Source organism: Geotrypetes seraphini, chromosome 3 (assembly GCF_902459505.1).
Source record: "Geotrypetes seraphini chromosome 3, aGeoSer1.1, whole genome shotgun sequence".
Classification (NCBI taxonomy): domain Eukaryota; kingdom Metazoa; phylum Chordata; class Amphibia; order Gymnophiona; family Dermophiidae; genus Geotrypetes; species Geotrypetes seraphini.
This window is the reverse complement of record NC_047086.1, coordinates 99,952,199-99,975,441: the sequence shown is the minus strand read 5'-3', so window position 1 is coordinate 99,975,441 and position 23,243 is coordinate 99,952,199. Positions and strand designations below refer to the sequence as shown.

At 41.4% G+C, this 23,243-nt stretch overlaps 1 protein-coding gene across 1 annotated transcript in view; it reads left to right on the top strand.

Moving 5' to 3' along the window:
- SMC6 (structural maintenance of chromosomes 6) overlaps positions 1-9,448 on the top strand; it is a 295,141-nt gene extending 285,693 nt beyond the window's left edge. The window contains 2 exon segments of the mRNA XM_033937259.1: positions 5,450-5,547; positions 8,886-9,448. Coding sequence (XP_033793150.1) covers positions 5,450-5,547; positions 8,886-9,003 — 216 coding nt within the window. The 3' untranslated portion in view covers positions 9,004-9,448.
- The last annotated feature ends 13,795 nt before the right edge of the window (positions 9,449-23,243 follow it).

Sequence of the window (23,243 nt, the reverse complement as noted above, 5' to 3'; positions counted from 1 at the left end):
ACTCTTCTGCTCCAGACTCTATGCTAATCATCTAGAATCAGATGCCTTCCTCATTGACTGAACAGATTCCTATATGGATTCTCTCCAATACCTTTCATTGGGAAAACTTTATTCAAACTTATCCAGCATCAGGGCACCATGATCCTCAATGCACTCTGCTGGCTGCATCAATTATAGTTCTCTATGCTTCTACAGCTCTCAATTCAGAAACCCTACAAGTTGCAACTGTTTCCAACCCTACTAAAACAGAACAATGGCTCTCTCCTTCATCCCACTACTTATTAGCACTCACAGCATGGTATCTCACTGAGAACATGAAAACCTACATGCTTAATGCTCCAGTTTCGGCTATCCTTGAAGTATCTAGAAAACTCTCCACACAAAAGTGTTACCATTTCAAATGGACTCGTTGCTGCTTGGTATGACCTCCAGCCTCTGGAACCTGTCCCTTGCCTACTTCTTCCATTCTGGACTACTTCCTTCATCTCTCTAATTCAGGCCTCAAGACTTACTTGATTTGAGTTCATCTCAGTGCATTTCGCTCTCTATTAGATAAGAAGCTATTTTCTGGTCATCTCTGGGTTTCTAGATTCATGAAAGGACTTTATAATACTAAAACACCTATCAAGCTTCCGCCTGTTGCCTTAACATGGCACTATCTGTCATTATGAAGTCTCCCTTTGAACCACTCATGACTTGCTCACTCAAACATCTTGCTTGGAAATATTTTTTTTTCTCATAGCCCTAATGTCTGCACACTGGGTCAGTGAGCTGCAAGCGCTTGTGTCTAATCCACCTTATTCCAGATTCTATCATGAGAGGAGTCAATCGGACTCATCTGAAATGCCTTTCAGAGGTTATCTCGGAATTTTATCTCAATCGAAGTCCATAGTTTTGCCTGTCTTCCTTCCAAAATCACATTCTCATCCAAGTGAATCAGCTCTCCACACCTTAAGACTTGACTGTTTGAAGGTGTGGATAAAGGTGAGCCGGTTGATATAGTGCAGTGGTCTCAAACTCAAACCCTTTGTGGGGCCACATTTTGGATTTGTAGGTACTTGGAGGGCCACCGAAAAAATAGTTAATGTCTTATTAAAGAAATGACAATTTTGCATGAGGTAAAACTCTTTATAGTTTATAAAACTTTCCTTTAACAGTTTAAAGGAAAGATATATAAACTATAAAGAGTTTTACCTTATGCAAAATTGTCATTTCTTTAATAAGACATTAACTATTTTTTCTGCGGCCCTCCAAGTACTCAATTTTTTCTGCAGCCCTCACATTTAAAGTTTAATATCTTTTCTTTCTCAAAACTGACACATTTCAATCACTATATTGAAAATAAAATCATTTTCCCTACCTTTGTTGGCTGGTGACTTTATTTTTCTGTGCTTTTAACTATGTTTCCAGGGCCTTCTTGTCCTTTGACTGTTTTTCTCTCCGTCTTCACTTTCTGCCTTGCATCCATCTTTTCATTCAAATTGGTAACCAAACTTCAGGATTGCAACCGTCACGTTTGAAAGTCACTCAGAGGTATAGAGTTCTTCAAGAAGAGAGTTGCGCTGATGCTATGTTTTCTCTGACAGTTTAAATTCACAGCACCGACAGCGTTCTTTTGACGATGTTACCACATCGCAAACTTGAAGCATTCTATCAGCATTGAAAAGGTTTTTCAATTTACATACAATAGGGTCTCCTGAAGAAGGAATCGAAACGGGGCCACGTAGAGACCCCGAACCTGTTATAAACTGAATTATCAAACTGCACTCAATTTTCTCACAGAGCGATGTTCATTTGAAAAGATTTGTAAAGATAAGAAAAAACAAAGTATTTTCATACAAGTGTTTGAAAGACTGTAAAGACATTTATTTATTTATTTACTTTTGTAATCAAACTTGGAGCGTAACCAGAACTAATAAAGTTGCAACGACTGAAAAATATACTTTGGTTCATCACTAGAGGGCGCAACTCTCTTCTTGAAGAACTCTATACCTCTGAGTGACTTTCAAACGTAACGGTTGCAATCCTGAAGTTTGGTTACCAATTTGAATGAGAAGACAGTTCTTTTATTTGAACTCTAATATTTTTCTGACTTCCACTAATATTTAACTATTAGTACCCCAGTGACATTATAAAGAAATTATATTTGCATCCATCTTTGGCATTAACTTAATATTCAATTTTTCTGCTTTCTTTTTAAAATCTACGTTTCCATGTCTTCCCTTCCTATCTCTCTCTTCTTCCGTCCTATTTCCATGGTCTGCCATCTCTTTCCTTCCTTTCTCTCCCTCCCTCCTTCCTTCCTTTCCCCTGGTCTGGTATCTGTCTCCTTTCCTTCCCTCCCTCCCATGAATTTGGCATCTCTTGTTCCTCTCCTCTCCCTTGTCTTCCTTCTCCTTCCTTCACTCTCTTTCTCCAATTGGGTGCAGCAGCAACAGAAGCAGCATTTCCTTTCCCCCTTTCCTGTGCAGCAGAGGCATTTCTCTTCCCCTTTCCCTCCCCTCCATTCCCTGTGCAGCAGCAACAGCATTTCCCTTCCCTCTTTCCTGTGCAGCAGAGGCATTTCTCTTCCCCTTCCCTCCCTCTCCCTCTCCCTTTCCCTGTGCAGCAGCAGCAGCATTTCTCTAGGGTCCCCCTTTTCTATGCAGCAGAAGCATTTCTCTTTCCCCTCCCCTTCCATTCCCTTCCTTGTAGAGCAGCAGCGTATCTGGCCGGCTCCCTTGCTCCGTCAATCGTTCCATTCAAAGCTGCGGGTGGCGGCTCCTCGCGAGATCCGCGCCTGCGTCAGAAGCCTCTCTGATGTTGTGACGTCAGAGAGGCTTCCGATGCAGGAGTGGATAGCGTGAGGAGCCGCCACCTGCGGCTTTGAACGGAATGATCGACTGAGCAAAGGAGCCAGCCAGATAAGTTGCTGCTCCACAAGGAAGGGAAGGGGGAAGAGAAATGCTGGTGTGGATGGCGCGAGGAGCTGCCGCCGGCCGCAGCTTTGACCGGAACAATCAACTGCAGCAAGGGAGCAGTTGATCATCGTGTCCAGACCGCGGGCTGCAAAATAGCACCTGGAGGGCCACACGCAGCCCGCGGGCCGTGAGTTTGAGACTGCTGATATAGTGTATCTAGATTTTCAGAAAGCTTTTGATAAAGTTCCTCATGAGAAGCTCCTGAGAAAAATGAAGTGTCATGGGATAGGTGGCAAAGTTCAGTTGTGGATTAGGAATTGGTTATCGGATAGAAAACAGAGGATAGGGTTAAATGGTCATTCTGTATTGCTTGATAGACCGGTATAGTTCCTTATGGATGAGTATTATACCTCACTGCTACCAGCAGGTGGAGACTGAGATCAAATTTGTATATCAGTACAGCTTCCCTTTTACTAATCCAGTCTTCCTCAGTCTCCAGTAGCAGGTGGACGTCTAATTTTGGCTCCCCTCTTAGCACTGTTGGAATTTGTTTTGGATTCCTGGGTTCCCCTTTTGTGCCAGATAGAGCTTGGACGGGTCCAGTTTGGGGGGTCCATCCGACCTCGGGGGTGTTAAACTCGGTGGGTCTCATGCTGGGTCCCTCCCCCCACCTTCCTTCACCTCTCCATATTTTTGTAGATGTGCTTCAGCTGGCGGCCTGGCCCCCTGGTTAGTTAGCCCTCCAGCTTTGAGAGCCATGGAGTCTGTTTTGTAAGTTTAAAAAAAAAAATCCTGAGGTGTGCTGGTCTAAAGGGCTAATTTCCCTTTCAAATTGCCTTTTTACTGTTTTTTCTCATCTAACCAGCACTTTCCTTGCAGCTAGGGTGCTTTCAGGACAATGAACACTTTTAAAGGGAAAAAGTGCTCATTGTGCTCCAGATGCGAAGTACTTGCAGCTGGCCTATGCAAGCGTTGTGCAGGCCGGAGCGTTGAGGAGGCCTCATCGGGAGCGGAGGCCAGCGGCCAGGGCATCCGACTGCAGGTACCTTGTGGGTCGAATTTGGATCGTGAGGAAGCCTGGGCTTCCCCCGACGCCCATGCGGAGGGTTCCCCAGCCACTGACGGTCAGGGAGAAGGATTCCCTTGCCGCCGGACTGGCTGGGGATTCCCTTTTCACGTTGGTCGGTTCCTCGGCCTCTGCATCAGGAAAGTCCCAGGCTTTTCAGATGCGGCAGGCCGCAGGAGCTTCAATTTTGGCAGACTCTGGTCCAATTTCGGCAGGAACCTCCTCAGTCATCTCAGTTACATCAGGTGACCTTCCCCCCTGTTCTGGAAATACAGGGGCAAGGTATGGCAGGGTCCCCTGCTGTGGCAGGGAGTCCCTTGGGGCTGCTGGGTGTTTATCCCCCTAAATTTTTGATGGCACTTTGTAAACCATATGTGCTGGTGGCAGGAGGTTCCGTGTCCACTCGGAGGGGGAGTTCCCTCAACGTCTTCCCCGGTGCGGCCCACACTGCTGCTGTTTTGCCCTCCTCTCTCATCCAAACGCCCGAGGGTCTCTTGGGATGATTTTTTTCCCAGAGGAGCAGGATGTAATTGATGAGGACCTGGACCCTTTGGGAAAATTCCAGGATTATCTTGGAGGGTCGGATTCCGTCAGCGAGGGGTTCGAGCACCCCTCAGCAGACGAAGATGCATCTGTGGTGTGCAGTTTTCAGCGGGAAGAGCTTCAGGAGTTAATTCTGCAGGTCTCCTCGGTTTTGCACTTTGAGGACCCCGTGTCAGAGCCCCCGCGTATGGTGGACCCCTTGCTTAAGGGGATTCGCTCTGCTTCCCGCTCTTTTCCTATGCATCAGGATATTTGGGATGTTATGCTCTCACAGTAGCAGGTGCCGGAAGCCCCTTTTCGTTTGAGCGCTCCATGGCCCACCTTATCTCATTCCTGAGGGGGATAGGGACACTTTGAAGTCACCCACGGTGGTCTCGGCCATTTCTAGGAGGCATTCCGTGCCTGTTGAGGCTTTCCATATGTAATCTGATTTGGAAATAGTTAATAGCCTAAATGATAAGTTCTGCCCTTGAGTACTTTAAACAGGTCTGGCTATTAGGATTTTCACATTGAATATTTGTGATAGATTTGCTAGGTTATTTTGTATACTTTGGCTATCCTGAAAACCCAGACCTGTTGTGGCACCCAAGGACCAGAGTGAATTATTGGTACAGCAATGTGAATGGTAAGGGCAGTACTTATATGTGCATAGGTATCGTGTATGTAAACAATACTAATTAACATTTATAAAGTTGTATTGGGGGGGGGGGGTTACAGCCAGTAAAGTGCAATATAAAATTAAATGGAAGAGAAAAATAGTAAATTTTGTGATATTTGCATGACTTGATAGCACAAAAAGCCCAATACTATAAAGTAGTGGTTTGTAATTTAAATTGAGCATCTTTTGAATATATACATCCATTTTTTGTAAAGATACACATCAGATTTATAAAATCCATTGGATTAATTTGTATACTATGTTGTATTCTTTACTCTTTAGGATATGGTTAATAGAAGAATTTCAATGGATATGATGCTTAAGATGGCTGACTCTCAGAGATTCAGACAATTTATTTTGCTTACCCCACAAAACATGAGGTGAGGTTCATCTATGGTTTTTGTTAAAGTTTGTGAAGCTTCTGTTCAGACTCTCTACTGGACCTTCAACTAAATTAGTATTTTATTCTGAAGCAGCATCTCTTCATTGTAACCACAAAAAAAAAATAGACTATCATTTTGTGCAAAGAAAGGGAGAAACAAACCCTCCTGAAAGGTATACAGGAAAACATGTACAACTGAGGCATTACAACAACTAATTTAATAAATTAAATCACCCAGATCAATAACAGTGTCTCAAATTATCATTTGCAGCTAAAAAACCCAAAACCTCAAATTCTCTATATTCAAGCAGTTGGAAAGGACATCATCTGATGATGCTAAGACAGAGTAACTCTGAGCTTAAGAAAAACTTATGAACATTTGTAGCTAATCCTATGCATTGCCATTTCTACACTAGTATCAGTTTCCTTTTACTCAGCCAACTTGGTGTGAAAGTAGTATGTTCTCATCCATTTGAATTTTCACTTGAATCATTTTTTTTTTTTTTTTATAAATCTTTATTCATTTTTAAAACTTTCAACAAGTGTAACATAAAATACAATCATTATATCCTTTAACATCACTTCATTTACCATCAAATTCTAACACATCAAATATCATCCTCCCTTATACCCAACAATTGTTCTTAAGCATAAGAAATCATAAATTATTCCCTCCTTCCCTCCCCACCCTGGACATGTATGAACAAAAGGAAGAAAATAATATTCATTCTGTACAATATTTTGTTAATGGCTCCCAAACATCACTAAATTTCTTAAAATGCCCCTGCTGTATAGCTATTACCCATTCCATTTTAAAGATTTGGCATAACAAATTCCACCAAAATTATAATTAAGCCGATCCCAAATTTTCATAATTTACTGTATGGCAACTCCTGTCATGATGAGCAAAAGTTTATTATTAGAAGATATTTGACTCTTGGCTCTCATGGACATACCAAACAATGCAGTATCGTATGATAATGCCACCGGATTTTTCAGTAGACTAATCACTTGGCTCCAAATGGATTTCCAAAAACTAAGTATCGATGGACAATAGAATAGTAAATGATCTAATGTCCCAGCTTCGAGATTACACTGTCAACATCTATTAGACTTAGAGCTATCTAATTTCTGTAAACGAACTGGGGTCCAGACTGCTCTATGTAACAAAAAAAAAACATGTTTGTCTCATAGATGCCGACGCCATACATCTCATCCTCCAAGCCCAAATTTGTGGCCATTGAGACGCAGTAATTTGATGCTTTATCTCAATGCTCCAAATGTCACGCAGACCAGTCTTTGGTTTCTTATTTAAAAATCCAGATATTAATTTATACCACTGAGCGGCCTGATTTCACAGGAAGTCCACCTGAAAAGATAAGACTGGTAAACTATGCTGATTAGTTAGATTTTTCCATTCAGGGAACCCTTTCTGAATGGCCTGCTTCAATTGCAATCATCTATAATTTTGTGATTTCTTAAGACCAAATTTGTGTTGCAATTGTGAAAAGTCAAGCAGCTTACCATCTGATATAACATCATCCAAAGTACATATACCTGCCTTCATCCAGTGTTTCCAGATGACCTTAAACTCGCCAATTTGAATCTTGGAGTTCAGCCAGAGGGACTGATGTGGATTTATGGATTGGAATAGTTGTTAAATTATTGACAAATTTTAAAGTTTACCACGTGTCTAATAAAATTCTATTGCCCTTGTACAATCTAGGAAACTTGATACTTAGAACGTGACCTAATCGCAGTGGAGACATGAGTTGCCATTCCAACCATAACCAGTCTGGGAGATTTTCCATGAGCTCAGAGAAGACCCTGACGCATAAAATAGGCTTGATGGTACCTATAAAAGTTGGGAAAATTTACCCCACCCTCCGTAATTGTTTTTTGTAGGGATACCATGGCAATTCTTGCTGCCTTCCCCAGCAAAATAAATTTTGTCATAATGCTATTTATTTTCTTATAAAAGGACCCCTGAAAAAACAACGGTAACATTCCCATTTGGTAACAAACCACAGGCAGAATCATCATCTTAACTGTTTGGACTCTCTCCCAACAAGACAGATGTAATGGGTTCCAATGCGCACACATTTCTGTGACCTTCAGCAATAAAGATTTTTCATTTACTTTCATAGTTTCTTCCAAGGTATTTTTTATCCAAATACCTAAATACTAAATATCACCCTCTTCCTTCCTTCCAAAGAAAAGGGAATGTATCAAATAATCCTTTTGTACAATATACATTTAGTGGGAGAACCTCTGATTTGCTCCAGTTTATTTTGTAACCAGAGAATTTTCCAAACCTATCAATCAGATCCAGTAAATGTGGAATGGTTGATTCAGATATTATTCAAATAGTTTTAGGGCACAATTTCCAGTCCTTATCTTTGACTTTTTATTCAGCTTCAACACAGTATCACCATAACCTCCTAAAAACACACCAAAAACAGTTTTTATGGGGGGAGGAGTGCACTTATCTTAGTGAATATCTTTAACTCATCCAGTAAATCAGGCACCATCCGTGCTCATTGACTCCTGCATGGATGGTGCCTGATTTGCTGGATGAATTAAAGATATTCATTAAGATAAGTGCACTCATTTTTTTTTAAATAAAATGAGTTTTTAGTGCATGTTTGACAGACCTTGAGGGGTTTTTATGCTTATGGAGACAGAATGAACATTAAATAGTGCCCCAATACTTATTGAGGCTTTTTCCTCCTATTCCCCTAAAAGTGTGATTTAAAAATGAGTTTGAATATGTACCTCTCTAATACTTTTTGGAGTTATTGGTGTTCTGTATATTGGATTTTTAGTACTCTGTTTTTCTTTTCATGTTGCTCCTTGTGACCCTGAGTAAGTCACTTAATCTCCCATTGCCCAAGGTACATTAGAATATGAGCCCACCAGGACGCATAGGGAAAAATGTTTAAGTACCTGAATATAAACTACTTAGGCTATAAGTGGTATATAAATACATAAATAAATAAAGTAAGTGGGATAGCAGTTGTACATAAAAATCAAATAACATACATTTTTGCAGCTGAGGAATTATCAGGACAGAAATAGTGTGGAAGATCCAAGGCAGACAAGGGAAGAGGTGAAAGAATGCTAGAAGAATTAGGGGTTTATCCAACGTCTTATTTATATTTATCAGCTAATACCTAAAATCAGAAGCTCTGTTTATAATATAGTAAAACTCATGGCTCACAGAAAAGGCCAATTCTATTTTGTGAATCAGAGAAGACATATAAAGTAAGGTCATTTGGGTAACATTAACAGTCAATTCACCGAGATAGTAATTTCAATTATCTTTGTGTGTTTTAGCTCCCTGCCTTCAAGTAGCCTTATCCGAATCCTTCGAATGCAAGACCCTGAGCGAGGACAAACAACACTGCCTTTTCTACCTCAAAGTCGAGATGAAGAAAATGAAAATTCATCTTGATGGTCTCATACTCACTTTGCATTTGTTTAAATAATGTATTAATATAAAATATAAGTTTGATAAATTATTACCTGTGTTCCAGTTTGAAAAGAAATTTTAGTTGATCTATTTCTTGACCATATTCATTTAATTATCTACAGTGTAAATAAAAGTGTGAATAGTATGGCTAACTTTCATTGTTTGAGAAATATTTGAGCATAGATTTTGTGATACCTTTTTTAAAACTAATTACCAGCTATTAAGGATTTAAATTTTATATATTTCCTACTTTTTGTTAAGTTAGCTGAGATGTAAACTTTTCATTTTTTTATTGTAAAATTGGTATGCCAATAAAAATTTTATATATCAAATTTACCACTAATATTTGCAGTAATTTTAAATGATATGTCATAAAATGTTCATTATTTTCCGTTACATCAATACACATCAAAGGGCCTCTTCTCTTAAACTGTGCTAGCAGTTTATAGTGCGGTGAGCTGCGCTGAATGGTCTGTGCTGCTCCTGATGCTCATAGAGTTCCTATGAGCGTTGGGAGCAGCGCAGTCTATTCAGCGCGGCTCTCTGCGCTAAAAACTGCTAGTGCAGTTTAATAGAAGAGGCCCTTAGTCTTAACTTGGTTTAAGACTCTGCTAAATACTGTGAGTCAGCTATATATTTGGCATTCATTATTCGGACTAGTGGAAAGTTAAAGTTCAGCCCAACATCTTTTGTGTGTAAACAATATCCATACTAGAGATAAGAATAATGCATCATGATTTTTTAAAAAAGAAATGAGAGGAGATCTGTGTTTTTGATGACCACTGTTGTATAGTAACTATGTAAATGTAAATAATTACAGTACTTGAGTAAGATTTTGTTAGTTATAAAGATGTACCGTATTTTTGGCTCCATAAGATGCACCTGACCATAAGACGCACCCACCTCTAGAGGAGGAAAAACAAAAAAAAAATTCTTAACCAAATGGTGTGCCCTGTACTCTGTCCCTCCTCTGGTGGTCTAGTGGTAGGCCGGGACAGGGTACAGGGCACATCTAATGGTAGGCAGCCCCAAGCCAGCCAGCCAGCCCCAGGCCCTTCCAGCCCCAAACCATCCAGCCAGCTCCAGGCCGACCAGCCAGCCCCAGGCCAGCCAGCCAGCTCCAGGCAATACCCCTGTACCTTTTTTAATTTTTCCTAAAGCTCCAGCCAGCTTTGTTCCCTCCCTGCCTGCCGCGGCAGCCTTCGCTCTTCCGGGCTCCTCACAGCGGTGAAACAAATTAGCAGCGCAGCCATCAGGAGCAAGCTTTATGCTCTCCTGCTCGGCCCTGCACTGCTTTCCGAATGGCTGCCATAGTTTCTTGTGAAACTTGCAAGAACTTACGGCAGCCATTTGGAGAGCAGCGTGGGGCCAAGCAGGAGAGTGTAAAGCTTGCTCCTGACGGCCGCGCTGCTGATTTTTTTTGCCATGAAATGAGATGCCGGCTGCACACTGGACCACCAGGTAAACAGGAGCAACGGCAACAGTAAACGGGCAGATGGACGGACGGACCGGGGGGGGGAATTTAAAAGGGGGAGTTAAAAAAAAAAAGGTGGTGCGGCAGCGGGTGGGTTTTAAAATGGTATGGGGGAGGGTAACAAAATTTGTACTTTCACTTCATAAGACACACTGAGATTTCCACCCACTTTTGGGTGGAAAAAAGTGTGTCTTATGGAGCAAAAAATAGGGTACTTGATAATACTTGTTACTTTTACTGAAATAATAATTTCACTCAGTTTTCACTAGGTTTGCCTATTTGCATCTGATGCTTGCAAATAAAAGTAAAACATAAAAGCAGAAGCAAGATATAAATGACAATATACCAAATCAAACAGCAAAACCTGGAACAGGATTTTGCTATTGCAAACCTCCTCATACAAACAATGGATCATTTCATCTTAAGTTTTGCTATTGAGTGAGTATAGCCTATAAGAACAGTGGAACTACCTGTGTACGTTGAACTGGTTACTGGTCTCCAGCCAAACAGAGCAGTGATGATTTGGGTCACTTTGAAGTAGAGATGAAGCTGAAGCTAGCAGCAATTCTTGGTGACTCTACCACAACAGACTGCTGGTCATTCCGAGGAAAATTTTACAACAACAAAAAATTGTTCATGGTGCCTTGGTTTTTTTACCTGTTCTTGGGGTTATTTGGGGCGCTGATTCAGAAAATTGCATTGAATAGACCGCATCAGCTCTAGTTTCTTAGATATGGTTTGAATTTATTTAAACCGCTATTTAAAAGATATCTTCTACAGAATTAGGATGTCATAACCTGTGGTATTGCGGTATACAAAAATAAAGTTATTATTATTATTATTATAACAAACTTTCTTTTTTGAATGAGAAATTTATGTATTTAAATTTCCCCCAGTTTTTTTTGTGTGTGTATAATGATTTTTGTTTCACAACTATTATTCTACTTCCTTTCCTATAATGCACACTGGCATAAAAATGTAAAACTCAAATGATAAAATCACCTTTGTTCTGTTGCATTACAAAATTATGTGCAAAAATTTAGATGGTAAACATGGTTTCCTTAGACAACATAAATTTGTATTTCAAAGGTTTCTCAACCTGATCTGTTTAAAACAGTTGCACATAGATTTAAATTCTAATGGGTTTTTCAACTTTGTCTTTTACCTGGTTTGTGTTTTTGCGTACAAGGTAGCAGATATAGTGAGAATGTTTACATATTTCCAACTGTAGTTTTATATCTAAAACATTGAATTATAAAAGGTAAGTAACTTAACTGTATAATAGTTTAAATTATACAAAAGGTTTCACATTGAAGCCAAATAGATATTAAACAAAGTGGGGGGATAAAGGCGAACCTTGTGAACCCCACATTGATTTTTCCAACAATAAGAAAGACTTTCATCCTTAAACACCTGGTATGGAAGTCTTTCTTATTGTTGGAAAAATCAATGTGGGGTTCTTTAAGGTTCGCCTTTATCCCCCACTTTGTTTAATATTTATTTGGCTTCACTGGGAAACCTTTTGTATAATTTAAATCTTAAATTTTACATTTATGCGGATATTACAATAATTATACCGTTAACTTGTCTGACAGTCGAGATCACGTGTGCTTTTAAATTGAAACTAAATCCAGAAAAAACTACATTTTTTCTTGCAACCCCCAATGATAAGATTAAAGAAACATTGATACACTTGAATGGCCTCGACTATACTCTAGAACAGTCTATAAAAATATTGGGAGTGACTAGATAAACATCTCACTTTTGAACATCATACTGATCTATTATTGAAGAAATGCTTTGCTGTGATCTGGAAACTTTGCACTATTAAGAAATACTTTGATGAAGTTTCATTCCGTTTTAGTGCAGTCATCCGTTTTAAGTATTCTTGATTATTGTAATGTTATCTATTTGGGGGCTTTAAAGAAAATTGAGAGTAGTTCAAAACACTGCAGTTTGATTGATCTTTAGATTGAAAAAATGGGCGCATATTATACCATATTATTTGAAACTTCACTGGCTGCCGATTGAGGCCAGAATTTTGTTTAATTTTGCTTGCATTTGTTACAAATCAATTTTTGGCTTGTCACCTGGATACCTTGTCTCCCATTTTTCTTTGAATCACCCAAATAAGGTTACACGCAGAGTCTGTTTACATTTCCTTCAGTTAAATTATGTTGTTACAAAAGATTTCTTGATATAACTCTCTTTTCAAACTGCCAAATTGAATGGTTGGTTCGGTAAAATTGTTAGGATCCTCTTCTTATCTTGATTTTAGAAAATTATTGAAGACCCAACTACTGTATTTGAAAAATTTGTGTCCTAACTGGTTTTCTCATTTAATAATTTTATGCTTCCGTTATGTAATGTATAACCTTTTAAATTGCATTTTTACTGTATATTCAGTTCTTATTTGTTGTAATCTGCTCAGAACCATTCTTTTAAATTGTACTTTTAAAAATTATTCTTCACTGTAAGATTAGTTTTTATTTATTGTACATTGTTTAGAATTGTACTTTCCTTTTAAATTGTACTCTTCACTGTATGAGTAATGCTTATTTGTTGTAAACCGCCTAGAACCATTTTTGGTTAAGTGATATATAAAAAATAAAATTATTATGATCATATATGAGTTGTATGTACTGTATATTCCCACACAAATCATTTCATTTTTGCAGATTAAACACCATAGAAGTTATGGCTACTTCAAGATGGAGCTGCTTAAATCATCCTGACCTATTTTGTTATATTTGTAGGGAGTACACACTGAAAGCAAGTAGGAAACATTTCTGTTTGTAAAAAGAGCATATATAAGTTATTTTGGTGTCAAACTTAGAGATCAAGATAAACCAATGGACTCCTCATATTGTATGCAAAACTTGTATGGAGCATTTGTGCCAGTGGACAAATTAAATTTGGAGTACCAATGGTTGGAGGGAACTGAAAAACCACTTTGACTATTTTTTTGTATTGTTAATATCATAGGCATCAATTGAAATAATTGTGAGAAGTGGTCTTACCCTGCCAGGAGACCTGTTCTGCACTTTGATTTTGTACCTGTTAACTACTATAGCTCTCAGAGGATGAGTCTTGCATGTCTGATATTGCACAAGGTAAAGAAAGTGGGGGCAGTGACAATGATTCCCAAACAACTTCACATAGTGAATGAATTGAGTGATCTGATCAGGGATTTAAATCTTTCCAAGGAGTCTTCTGAATTGCTTGCCTCCAGACTAAAGGAAAATAATGTACTTCAGCCTGGAGAGAAAAGGACTTGCTGTCATTCTGTACCGAATACAATAACTTAGTATTCTTTAATGATATTGGAAACCTGAAGAAAATGGGTCTTTCAGAATATAACCCAGTGAGCGGCGTCTTTTCATCGACAGTTCAAAATGTAGTTTGAAATGTGTCCTTTTAAATAACGACAACAAATATGGTTCTATTCTAATCGGTCACTACACCAGGATGAAAGAGTACAAGGCCTTCTCTTTAATCTTAGAAAAAAAAAATTCCAAGAACATCAATGGATGATTTGTGTAGACTTGAAGATGGTTACCTTATTTTTCATTCCATAAGACGCACCCTAGATTTAGAAGAGGAAAACAAGAAAAAAAAAAACATTCTGATCCTAATGCTCCCTGCCAGGCTCTGCACCCAACCCCACACTCCTTGACAGGCTCTGTACCCTGTCCCCCCTCTGGTGGTCTAGTGGCTGGCAGGCAGGTAGGGACAGAGCAGGCATAAGATCATAAGAAGCCGGTCGGGTTGGTCATTCCCATTGAGTTGTTCGTGTAATGTGGTTTAAATATTCTTTGAGGCGGTTGATTGTATTAGACAGAAGTCTAACACACCCAAAAAATCCAGCACCCTGTTTCTTATGAATTTTTGTGGGATTCCATATACTGATTGTTATTGAATCCAACTTTCCAATATACAAGTCATAATTCTGGTTCCACTTTGGGTCAAGTATATTCTTTGCAGTGTCTGTAGAAAGGCACTGCCCTGATCTATCAACTATCACCTTGGCGAATGGATCAGGAAGCCAGAAAAAAATCTTTTCACCAAGTTTTTTTCACATAGTACTGCCTGTCCTGCCTGCTGCGGGGGCTGAGGCAAATGGGAGTCAGGACAAGCAGTCAAGGTAGCTGAGGTCCGGATGTGCCACCCAGCACTGCCATGGGGGAAGGGGGAAGGAGAGCGGGAGGCCGTAACCCGCCGCCGCCACTACTGCTGTAGCCGCTTGTTCTCTTATCAAGGCCGCACCACCATGCTGGGACCCTCAGTGGCTTCCAGTTTCGATGGCTGCTGCTCGCACCCGGCCTGCAGGGAAGCTTCTGCTCATGTGGGAAGCAGGACTCACTGTCTCCAGCTGCCTCGAGCGGCACACAAGGCTGCTTGCCTGATCCCACGCTGCTTCCGTTCTCGTGGAAAGTGTTGCCATATTGCCTCTAGCGAGAATTAAAATAAGGTAACCCGGGTTGGGGGGGTTGGGTATTCACTCCATAAGACACACCCTTATTGCCACCAATTTTTTGGGGGGAAAAAGTATCTTATAGAGTGAAAAATACAGTAATTTTCTTCTTGGTCAACAAAGTGGTTACATAAAGTATCCTTGTGTTTTATGGCTTTGGGATAGTAGAGTCAAACGTGAACATTGGGCAAAAATGATTGGCCTCCAAGGAAATATATAGTGCAGGCATGTCCAACTTCGAACAGGTCGTGATCGACTTTTTCCTGCCAAAAGTGCCGGTGATCTACCACCTTGAAAATTAGTTTCAAATTAAATTTTAATCCAATAAAGTTGGAGGATTTCCCTCCCCCCCATTTTTAATGAACTTTCTGTCATTTACTTGGATGTGATCAGCTGTTAAGCAAATTAAGCAAAAACAAAACAGAGAGACAAAGATCGAACTGCAAGAGGAAATGAAAAGTACATTTTTTCTTAAAGTTTTATTGAGTAATAAATTTATTTAACTGTCTTATTAACTTTCTTTAACTTTTATTAAATAATTTGTGTTAAATTTAGGTCACGTATTGATCCAGGCTGGTCTTGCATAATCTTTAATATTTTACTCTTGCTCATTAGTGAGACTTCTGAGCCTGCATTTCATCCACCAGCTTTTTGAAGTTGAGTGAATATTGCGTGAGGGCCAGTCTCGGGGAAACCTGGAGATGTTCATCTGTCATGTTGGAACGTTGTGTACTCTTTGTCATTTTCAGATGGGAAAACACAGATTCATACAAATAAGTTGAACCAAAACAGGTGTATACAGTTTCACTGCATCTTCTCAAGTTGGGAAATTTGTCTTTAGGTACTAGCTTCCAAAACGATTCTTGCTCAGCACGGGTCTTAAGAAAAATGTCATTTTTAAGGGTTAATATTTTGTTTGCAAGCGATGGCTTGTTCAATGAGTAATTTTTACTGATAGCAGCTGCAGTTTCTTTAATATCCACATCTACTTTGGATGGGTATGACAAGTACTCCACAACTGTTCCAATTTTATGGAAGTCACAGAATCTATTTTTGAATTCCTGGATAACAGAACACATTTCTGTTACATACTTCTCATTCTGAAAAACAAAATTTGGATATTGTCTCAGATCGTCCTGCATATTAGGAAAATGATCAAAAGTGTTGTTTGCAAGGTCAGTCATCATTAGCTCAAATTTGCTCTTGTAGGATGAAACTACTCATCATCTCACCAATGCATTTGTTTTTACCTTGTAGTTCAAGGTTCATATCACTTAGTTCGCCTGTAAAGTCAGCAAGAAATGCCAGATCACATAACCACTCCTCATCTTCCAACTCTGCTTGGTCATCTCCCCTTTCCTTCAAAAAAACTTCTTATTTCATTCAGCAAATCACAAACTCTTTGCAGAAATTTGTGCCTACTTAGTCACCTTACATCTGCAAAATGATTTCCGCTACCCCTTCATCAAGAGTAAGATTGGAAAGCCGTCTTTGAAGTGATCTTCCATGAACTGAATTTACAGTTTTGAAAGTGATGTCCATGACAGTCTCTGTATTGAGTCTCTTGCTTACCAAAACTTACCGGTGAATGATGCAGTGGTAAGAAAGGAAATCTGGGAAGTTGTCATGCTGTCTACAGAGGGCTATGAAACTCAACTTTTCTTGTCATTGCTCTTGTTCCATCAGTAGTGATGGAAACAAGTCTATGCAATGGAAGATTGCACTTTGTTACAAAAGCATGGAAAGAACTGAATATTTCCTGACCGGTAGTTCTCCCTTTTAAATAAATCATTCCAAGTAGTTCTTCTTTAACACTGAAGTCTTCAAAAACCATCCGGATAAAAACTAGTAACTGGGCTATATCTCTTATGTCTGTAGATTCATCCAGTTGGAATGAGAAAGCAACACAATTTGAAACATCCTCCAACAATTATTCAGTGATGTCTCCACACGTCTTTTCTTGACAATTGTACATCTTGAATAGCAGCTATGAACTCTTATTTTTAAATCCTTCAAAAAGATTGTCGGCTGCTTCAAGAAAACAATCTTTTACAAATTCCCCTTCAGTAAAAGGTTTGCATTTCTTTGCAATCAGGTTGCTGACCTTGAAGGATGCTATGGTTGCATTGACTGAATGTGACCTTGGCTTTGCCATCAACTGTTGCTGAGTAGCCAATTTTGATTTAAGTTCTTTGAGCTTCAGTTTACGAATTATACTTTTGGGTGGAAAATCAGCATCAAACTTATTGCTATGCAGAGCCTTATAATGACGGCTCAGATTACCCTTTTTGGGTAAGGATACTGGGGCGTTACAAATTAGACAACAACACTTGTCTTTCATCATGATGAAGTCCATTTCCCATTCATCATGAAAGTGGTAGGTTTTGCTCTTCTTTGGAACACTCATTGTCGTTATACTGGGGTGGCTGGATGTAAGAAGGCCAAATCTGCTAAGTTAGTATAAACACTGGCTGAATCTGGTCCAAAGCTGTCACTGTACCAAAGTATAAAAGAGCAACAGGAACTGAAGACCTCTGGATGATGTGCAATACAGGGACTGGAGATGCCAAAACCACACATGCAGTTCTAAACGTAAAAAGAATTCATTACACTGGCACCAATAATCAAAAGCTACCAAACAATCATCAAAAAAATTCAAACACCTGTCCAGCACACCAGATAAAATCAAATACCGCCACACGCGATTTAATAAATTCTGCACACAGTGTAGAATCAACACAAAGGCAAGGCAAAATAAAATTGCAGTGTAGAATCGACTCAAAGGCTAGGCAAAATAAAATTGCAGAGGCAAGCAAAAGTCAGTGGTTTGAACAAATTCAAAGGCAAGGCATAGGCAAGTTAGAACAAAATTGGAAAAGCCCGCCAAAATCACCAAATTCTTGACACTTTGTTGTGTCTACCCGAAAACATTTAATGAAAGCGAACTATAAAGCAACCAACGATCAGCACACAACACAACTAATTTGGTAAGTGTATTTGGGTAAATCCCGGGCGAATGGATGATATCCGGTACGTATATAACACACTTCTAAGGGGTGTTGGGGCGGGGGCAGGAATGGGTGATTCTGAGAGGCAGGAGACCAGGTATGACACCGGGCCTGTGGTGTATCATCACGGGGTGCCCACAAACTATTGGCACAAAAACAAGCGCCCCCAATACACCTGTAGGCAAGATTCCCGCAGGCAGGGAAAAAAGACAGGTAAAGGATCAACACCGGCAGCAAGCCCTCAGCAGACGACCTGCTGGCACAAACTCCTAGCAACAGGATGAGCTGCTGGAGAGATGGAGCCAAGTGGGGCTGGCAATCTACCTGTTGGACATGCCTGATATATAGTGGTTGGAGGACAAAATGTAATCAATGAAACTTTGGTAGCATGAGAATCATACTGCCACCACTACTGCACAAGTAAAGCTAGGCCTGATGACAGTTTGTAAAGGCTTTGAATAAAGACGGTTCATGCATTGAATACATAGCACTTATGGACTTACCAAGAAAAAACTGAAGTCAGGAATTTTTGATGGTCCACATTTCAGATAACTTAGAAATGACCCACATTTCATAGTGTAAATTAATGAAATCGAATCATGTACCTGGTCATTTGTTTTTGTTGTAAAAAAAACTTTCTTGGTAACAAAAAGGCAGACAACTACACACAATTAAGAGAGTATATGCTCTTTCATTTCAACAGGCTTAGCTGTAATATGAGTGTTAGAGTCCATTATCTGCACAGTCACTTAGATTACTTTCCAGAGAACCTTGGTGACTTAAGCGAAGGGCAAGGTGAAAGATTTTACCAAGACATAAAAACAATGGAAGCCAGATGGGATGCACACATGATGGCAGACTATTGTTGAAGTTTTATGCAGGATTGTCCTGGCAGATCCCACTCTCGGAAGTCTTACAAAAGGAGCTTCTTGTGTGTCAAATGATTCATCATAAACTTGGGTTTTTGGTATGAAATAAGCAGATTTTCATGTTGTACACTTTAAATTAATATCTTTTAAGCATGAAGGAAACATTAAAAATTAAAATATCCTGATTTTTTAATTGTCAAGCAGAGTGAAAAGTGGTATACAGCACATGTTCTTTAGCTCAAAATCTAGAGCTGATAAGAGAAAACTTGTGCCATTTTTGAATCAGCAGTTCAAATATACCCAGAAACAGGTCTAACATTTGAGGCACCACAATGAGTATTGGTCAGTGTAATCTACCAATAAAAAACTGGTAATTCAACTGCCACACACAGGGATCAGCCAGCAGCTGATGTGCTGTGCTGCATGATTCAGTTAGCAAAGGAACACCAAATAATATTTGTTTCAGTATATCAGATAGCATTCTGATTTTCTTGAAAATAAAGAGCTGTTACCGTGGCAGCCAGTGCGGCTTTGTAAAGGAGGGGGTAAATGTTTTGCTTTTACTTAAGTAAATTTTTTAATGTGTTCTTTTTATGTTCAAATCTGTTTTATTATGCAAAACAACAGAAAGCACAACTACAATAGTAAAACATGGTATACAATGTCACCCAACAACAGCCGCGGAGGACTGGACTCTGAGGTCCCCCGCGAGTGAACACCACCCCCACCTCACAGAGGAAACCCCCCCTCCAGCTCCCCCCATCCCACCCCACCCCCCCAATGAACATACAACTCTCAAGTAGGGTACAGCAATGGTGTCGAGAGGAACGGACTCACAAATGGAGCCTATTCAATACGCGGCTACGACTTTCAGGGGTCAAAATGTTCAAATATGGAGTCCAAGTTTGAACAAAGTCTCTGCTCCGGCGACGAGAAGAACAGGCCAAACGGGCCTCCCAGCCCATAAGTTCGTGAAGCCGATTCCTCCAGTGCCAAAAGGAGGGGGGCTCAAGAGAAAGCCAACAACATAAAATACATTTCTTCCCCAAAATAAAACATTTACTGAGAAACAATTTGTCAGAAGAAGTATACATAGACAGGAAAGAGAATTGGGCAAACAACATAGAATTCACTGAGACAGGCACAGGTGTTTTCAACAAGCCCTGCAAAAAGGAGGCCAGCGCCTTCCAAAAAGCCTGAGTCCCCTCGCAGCTCCAAATACCATGAAAATAAGTGTTAACCTCCCCCGAGCAGCGGGTGCAAAATTGAGTACCAACACACCCCATATAGTAAGCCTGACTTTGGGAAGCATAGGCCCGCAGACAGTGCGATAATGACATTCTCGTAATTCCGCACTATGTATTAAACCCGAAGTACGTTTCAGGACGTTCAACAAGAAATGGTCCCCCAAATCCCTGCCCAGGTCCCGCTGCCAGGCAGCCAAAACACCAGGAAAAACCCTCGGTGGGCGAAGAGCCATTATCTGACCGTGAAAAAAAGAGATAGAGACCCTAGTATCAGAGTCAGCAGTCAAAAAAGCACTAAGCTGGGTCCCAAAATCCCCTTGCAGGGAACTCCCCGGGAGAGACGCCACGTAATGGCTAAGTTGACAATAGGCAAAGGGGAGACCAAGCTCGGGAACCCCCCGTCCCACTAACTCAGCACATGAGAGGAGAGACCCATCATCCTGCAGAACATGCCTCAACTGCTCCACCCCCCGAGCCCTCCAGCGACCAAAAACTGAGGGGCCAACCCCCGGAGGAAAAGCCAGGTTCCCCACCAATGGCAACAGGGTACTAGTATGGGAATCCTGATTCCATAACCCAAGGAGTTGATGCCACACTGTCCACAAAGATCGGAACAGAAGGCTACACTTACAAGATCTCGGCAATTTGGACAATGGGGCATGAAGGAGATACAACAGATGAAGAGGATAGAAATGATCCCTCTCCATTGAAAGATCCGTATAAAACGAGGTGCCCATCACCCAATCACCCACATGACGTAGCAAACAAGCCTGGTTATAAACCCTGATGTCCGGCACCCCCATACCACCCCTAGAAGCGGGCCCCACCAACAAGAACCATTTCATTTTAGGTCTCCGCCCTCCCCAACAAAACCGGGACAACATGGAGTAGAGGGATCGAATATCCCTCTGTAACAAGGAAAGAGGAAGAGTCTGGAGAACGTAAAGCCACCTCGGGAACACAACCATACGAAATAAATGAATTCTACCCAACAAAGACAGCGGCAGCGCCTGCCATTTGGCCAGTAACAATTTAGTGTCGACAAGGAGTTTATCTATGTTAAGGCGATACAAGTGGGCTACCTCCAAAGTCAGCCGGATCCCCAAGTAACGAAACGAGGAATTGGCCCAGCGCAACGGAAAGCGATCCCCCCAAAACCGCTGAAGATGGGTTGAGGAGGCCAAAGCCTCAGATTTTGCAAAGTTCAGAACGAAGCCGGAGAAATCCCCGTATTCCCGCAAACTCTCCAGCAATATGGGCAAGGAACGCTGCGGGTCCGTTAAAAAGACCAAGAGATCATCCGCAAACGCCGCAAGTTTAAAATGGAAATCTCCCAATACCATTCCCCTAATATCCGCATTAGCCTGAATCTCCCGGAGTAATGGATCCAAAGAAAGCACGAACAATAGCGGCGACAGGGGGCAGCCCTGGCGAGTCCCCCGGTGAATATCAAAAAAGCCCGAGAGAGTCCCATTGACCGAAATCCGCGCAGCTGGATCACTGTACAACGCCTGTATGGCCCCATAAAAGAAAGGCCCCAAACCGTACGTCCTAAGTACCGTGAAGAGGTAACCCCACCGCACCTTGTCAAAAGCCTTCTCAGCGTCAAAACTAATAAGCATGGAGGGGTCACCCCCCTGTCCCGCTCTTTCCAGAGCCAACAAGATACGCCGGATATTCTTAGCTACAGGGCGATCCCGCACAAACCCCACCTGCGAGTCCGAGATCACTGAGGGCAGGACGCGCGCCAGGCGGGTAGCTAGAATTTTAGCTAAAAGCTTCGCCTCGTAATTTAACAGTGAAATAGGACGGTACGATTCAGGTAAAAGAGGGTCCTTGCCGGGTTTCGGGAGAACTATAATAGTCGCCAAATTCACGTAACGTGGTAAAAAGCCCTTAGCAACACTCAGATTATAAACTTCAGCCAACACAGGCGCTATCTCCGTCACCAACAATTTGTAGAACTCACTCCTGTACCCATCCGGGCCCGGCGCCTTTCCCAACGGACTGACCCCTATCGCCCATTCAACCTCCTCAACTGCAATGGGAAGATCCAAAGCGGCAGCATCTCGCCGAGAGATACAGGGCAAATCGAGGCTATCTAGATAAAGTTGCCCATCCAAAGTCTCTGAGCCAGGATCCGCATACACCTCAGCAAAAAACTCCCGCATCAACTCACAAATCTCCACCGGCCGATGATGCAGCAACCCACAGGAGTCCCGAAGTGCGGAGACACCCTCCTGTCCGCCCCGCGGGCGCGCCATGCGGGCCAACAGTCTGCTACTCTTATTCGCAAACCGAAATAATCGAAACTTAAAGTACGCCCGCGTCCGCATAGCCCGGAGGTGCAATAATTCGTTCAATTCCTGCTGGACCTCCAAAAGCTGCGTACGAAGCAGAAAGGAGGGTGTCCCGCTGTACTGCCTCCTCAGCGCAGTCGCCTTTCGTTCCAAAGCCAAAACCGTCCTGAACCTAAGCTTTGACTCTCGGGCCACATAAGCAATGATATCCCCCCGTAATACAGCCTTAGCCGTCTCCCAATAGAGAATGGGCTCCTCGCGATGCTGCTGATTAGTGTGGTGGAAATCTTGCCAACGCTTCACCAGGTATTCCTGAAACCGAGCCTCCCTAAACAAATAACACGGAAACCGCCAGGGCCCTCTAGGGCATGCAGAATCGCCCCAGGTCCACCGCAATCCCACCCATGCATGGTCAGAAACTTCAATGGGCCCCAGATCCACCCCCAACACCCGGGGAAGCAGGTCGCGGGAAATAAGAATAAAATCAATTCGAGAAAGCGTCCCGTGCGCCCTGGATATGTGGGAGTAATCCCTCTCCAATGGATGGAGCACCCGCCACACATCCAACACCCCCAGGGTAGATTCCAAGAGCTGGGCCCCAGTGAAAAGTTTAGAGGTCTCTCTGCCCAAAGAAGCAGAGCGATCTAACTTAGGATCCGGCACCTCGTTAAAATCCCCGCCCACCAGCATGGGAACATCACCAAACTGCAAAAGCTGATTGCGAAGCCCCCGAAAGAACCTGCCCGATGGATTGTTAGGAGCATAGATATTACATAACAAAAGGGGCCTATTATCCAGTAACACTAAGGCAACGATGTAACGCCCACGCGGATCACGGAGCACTCTCTGG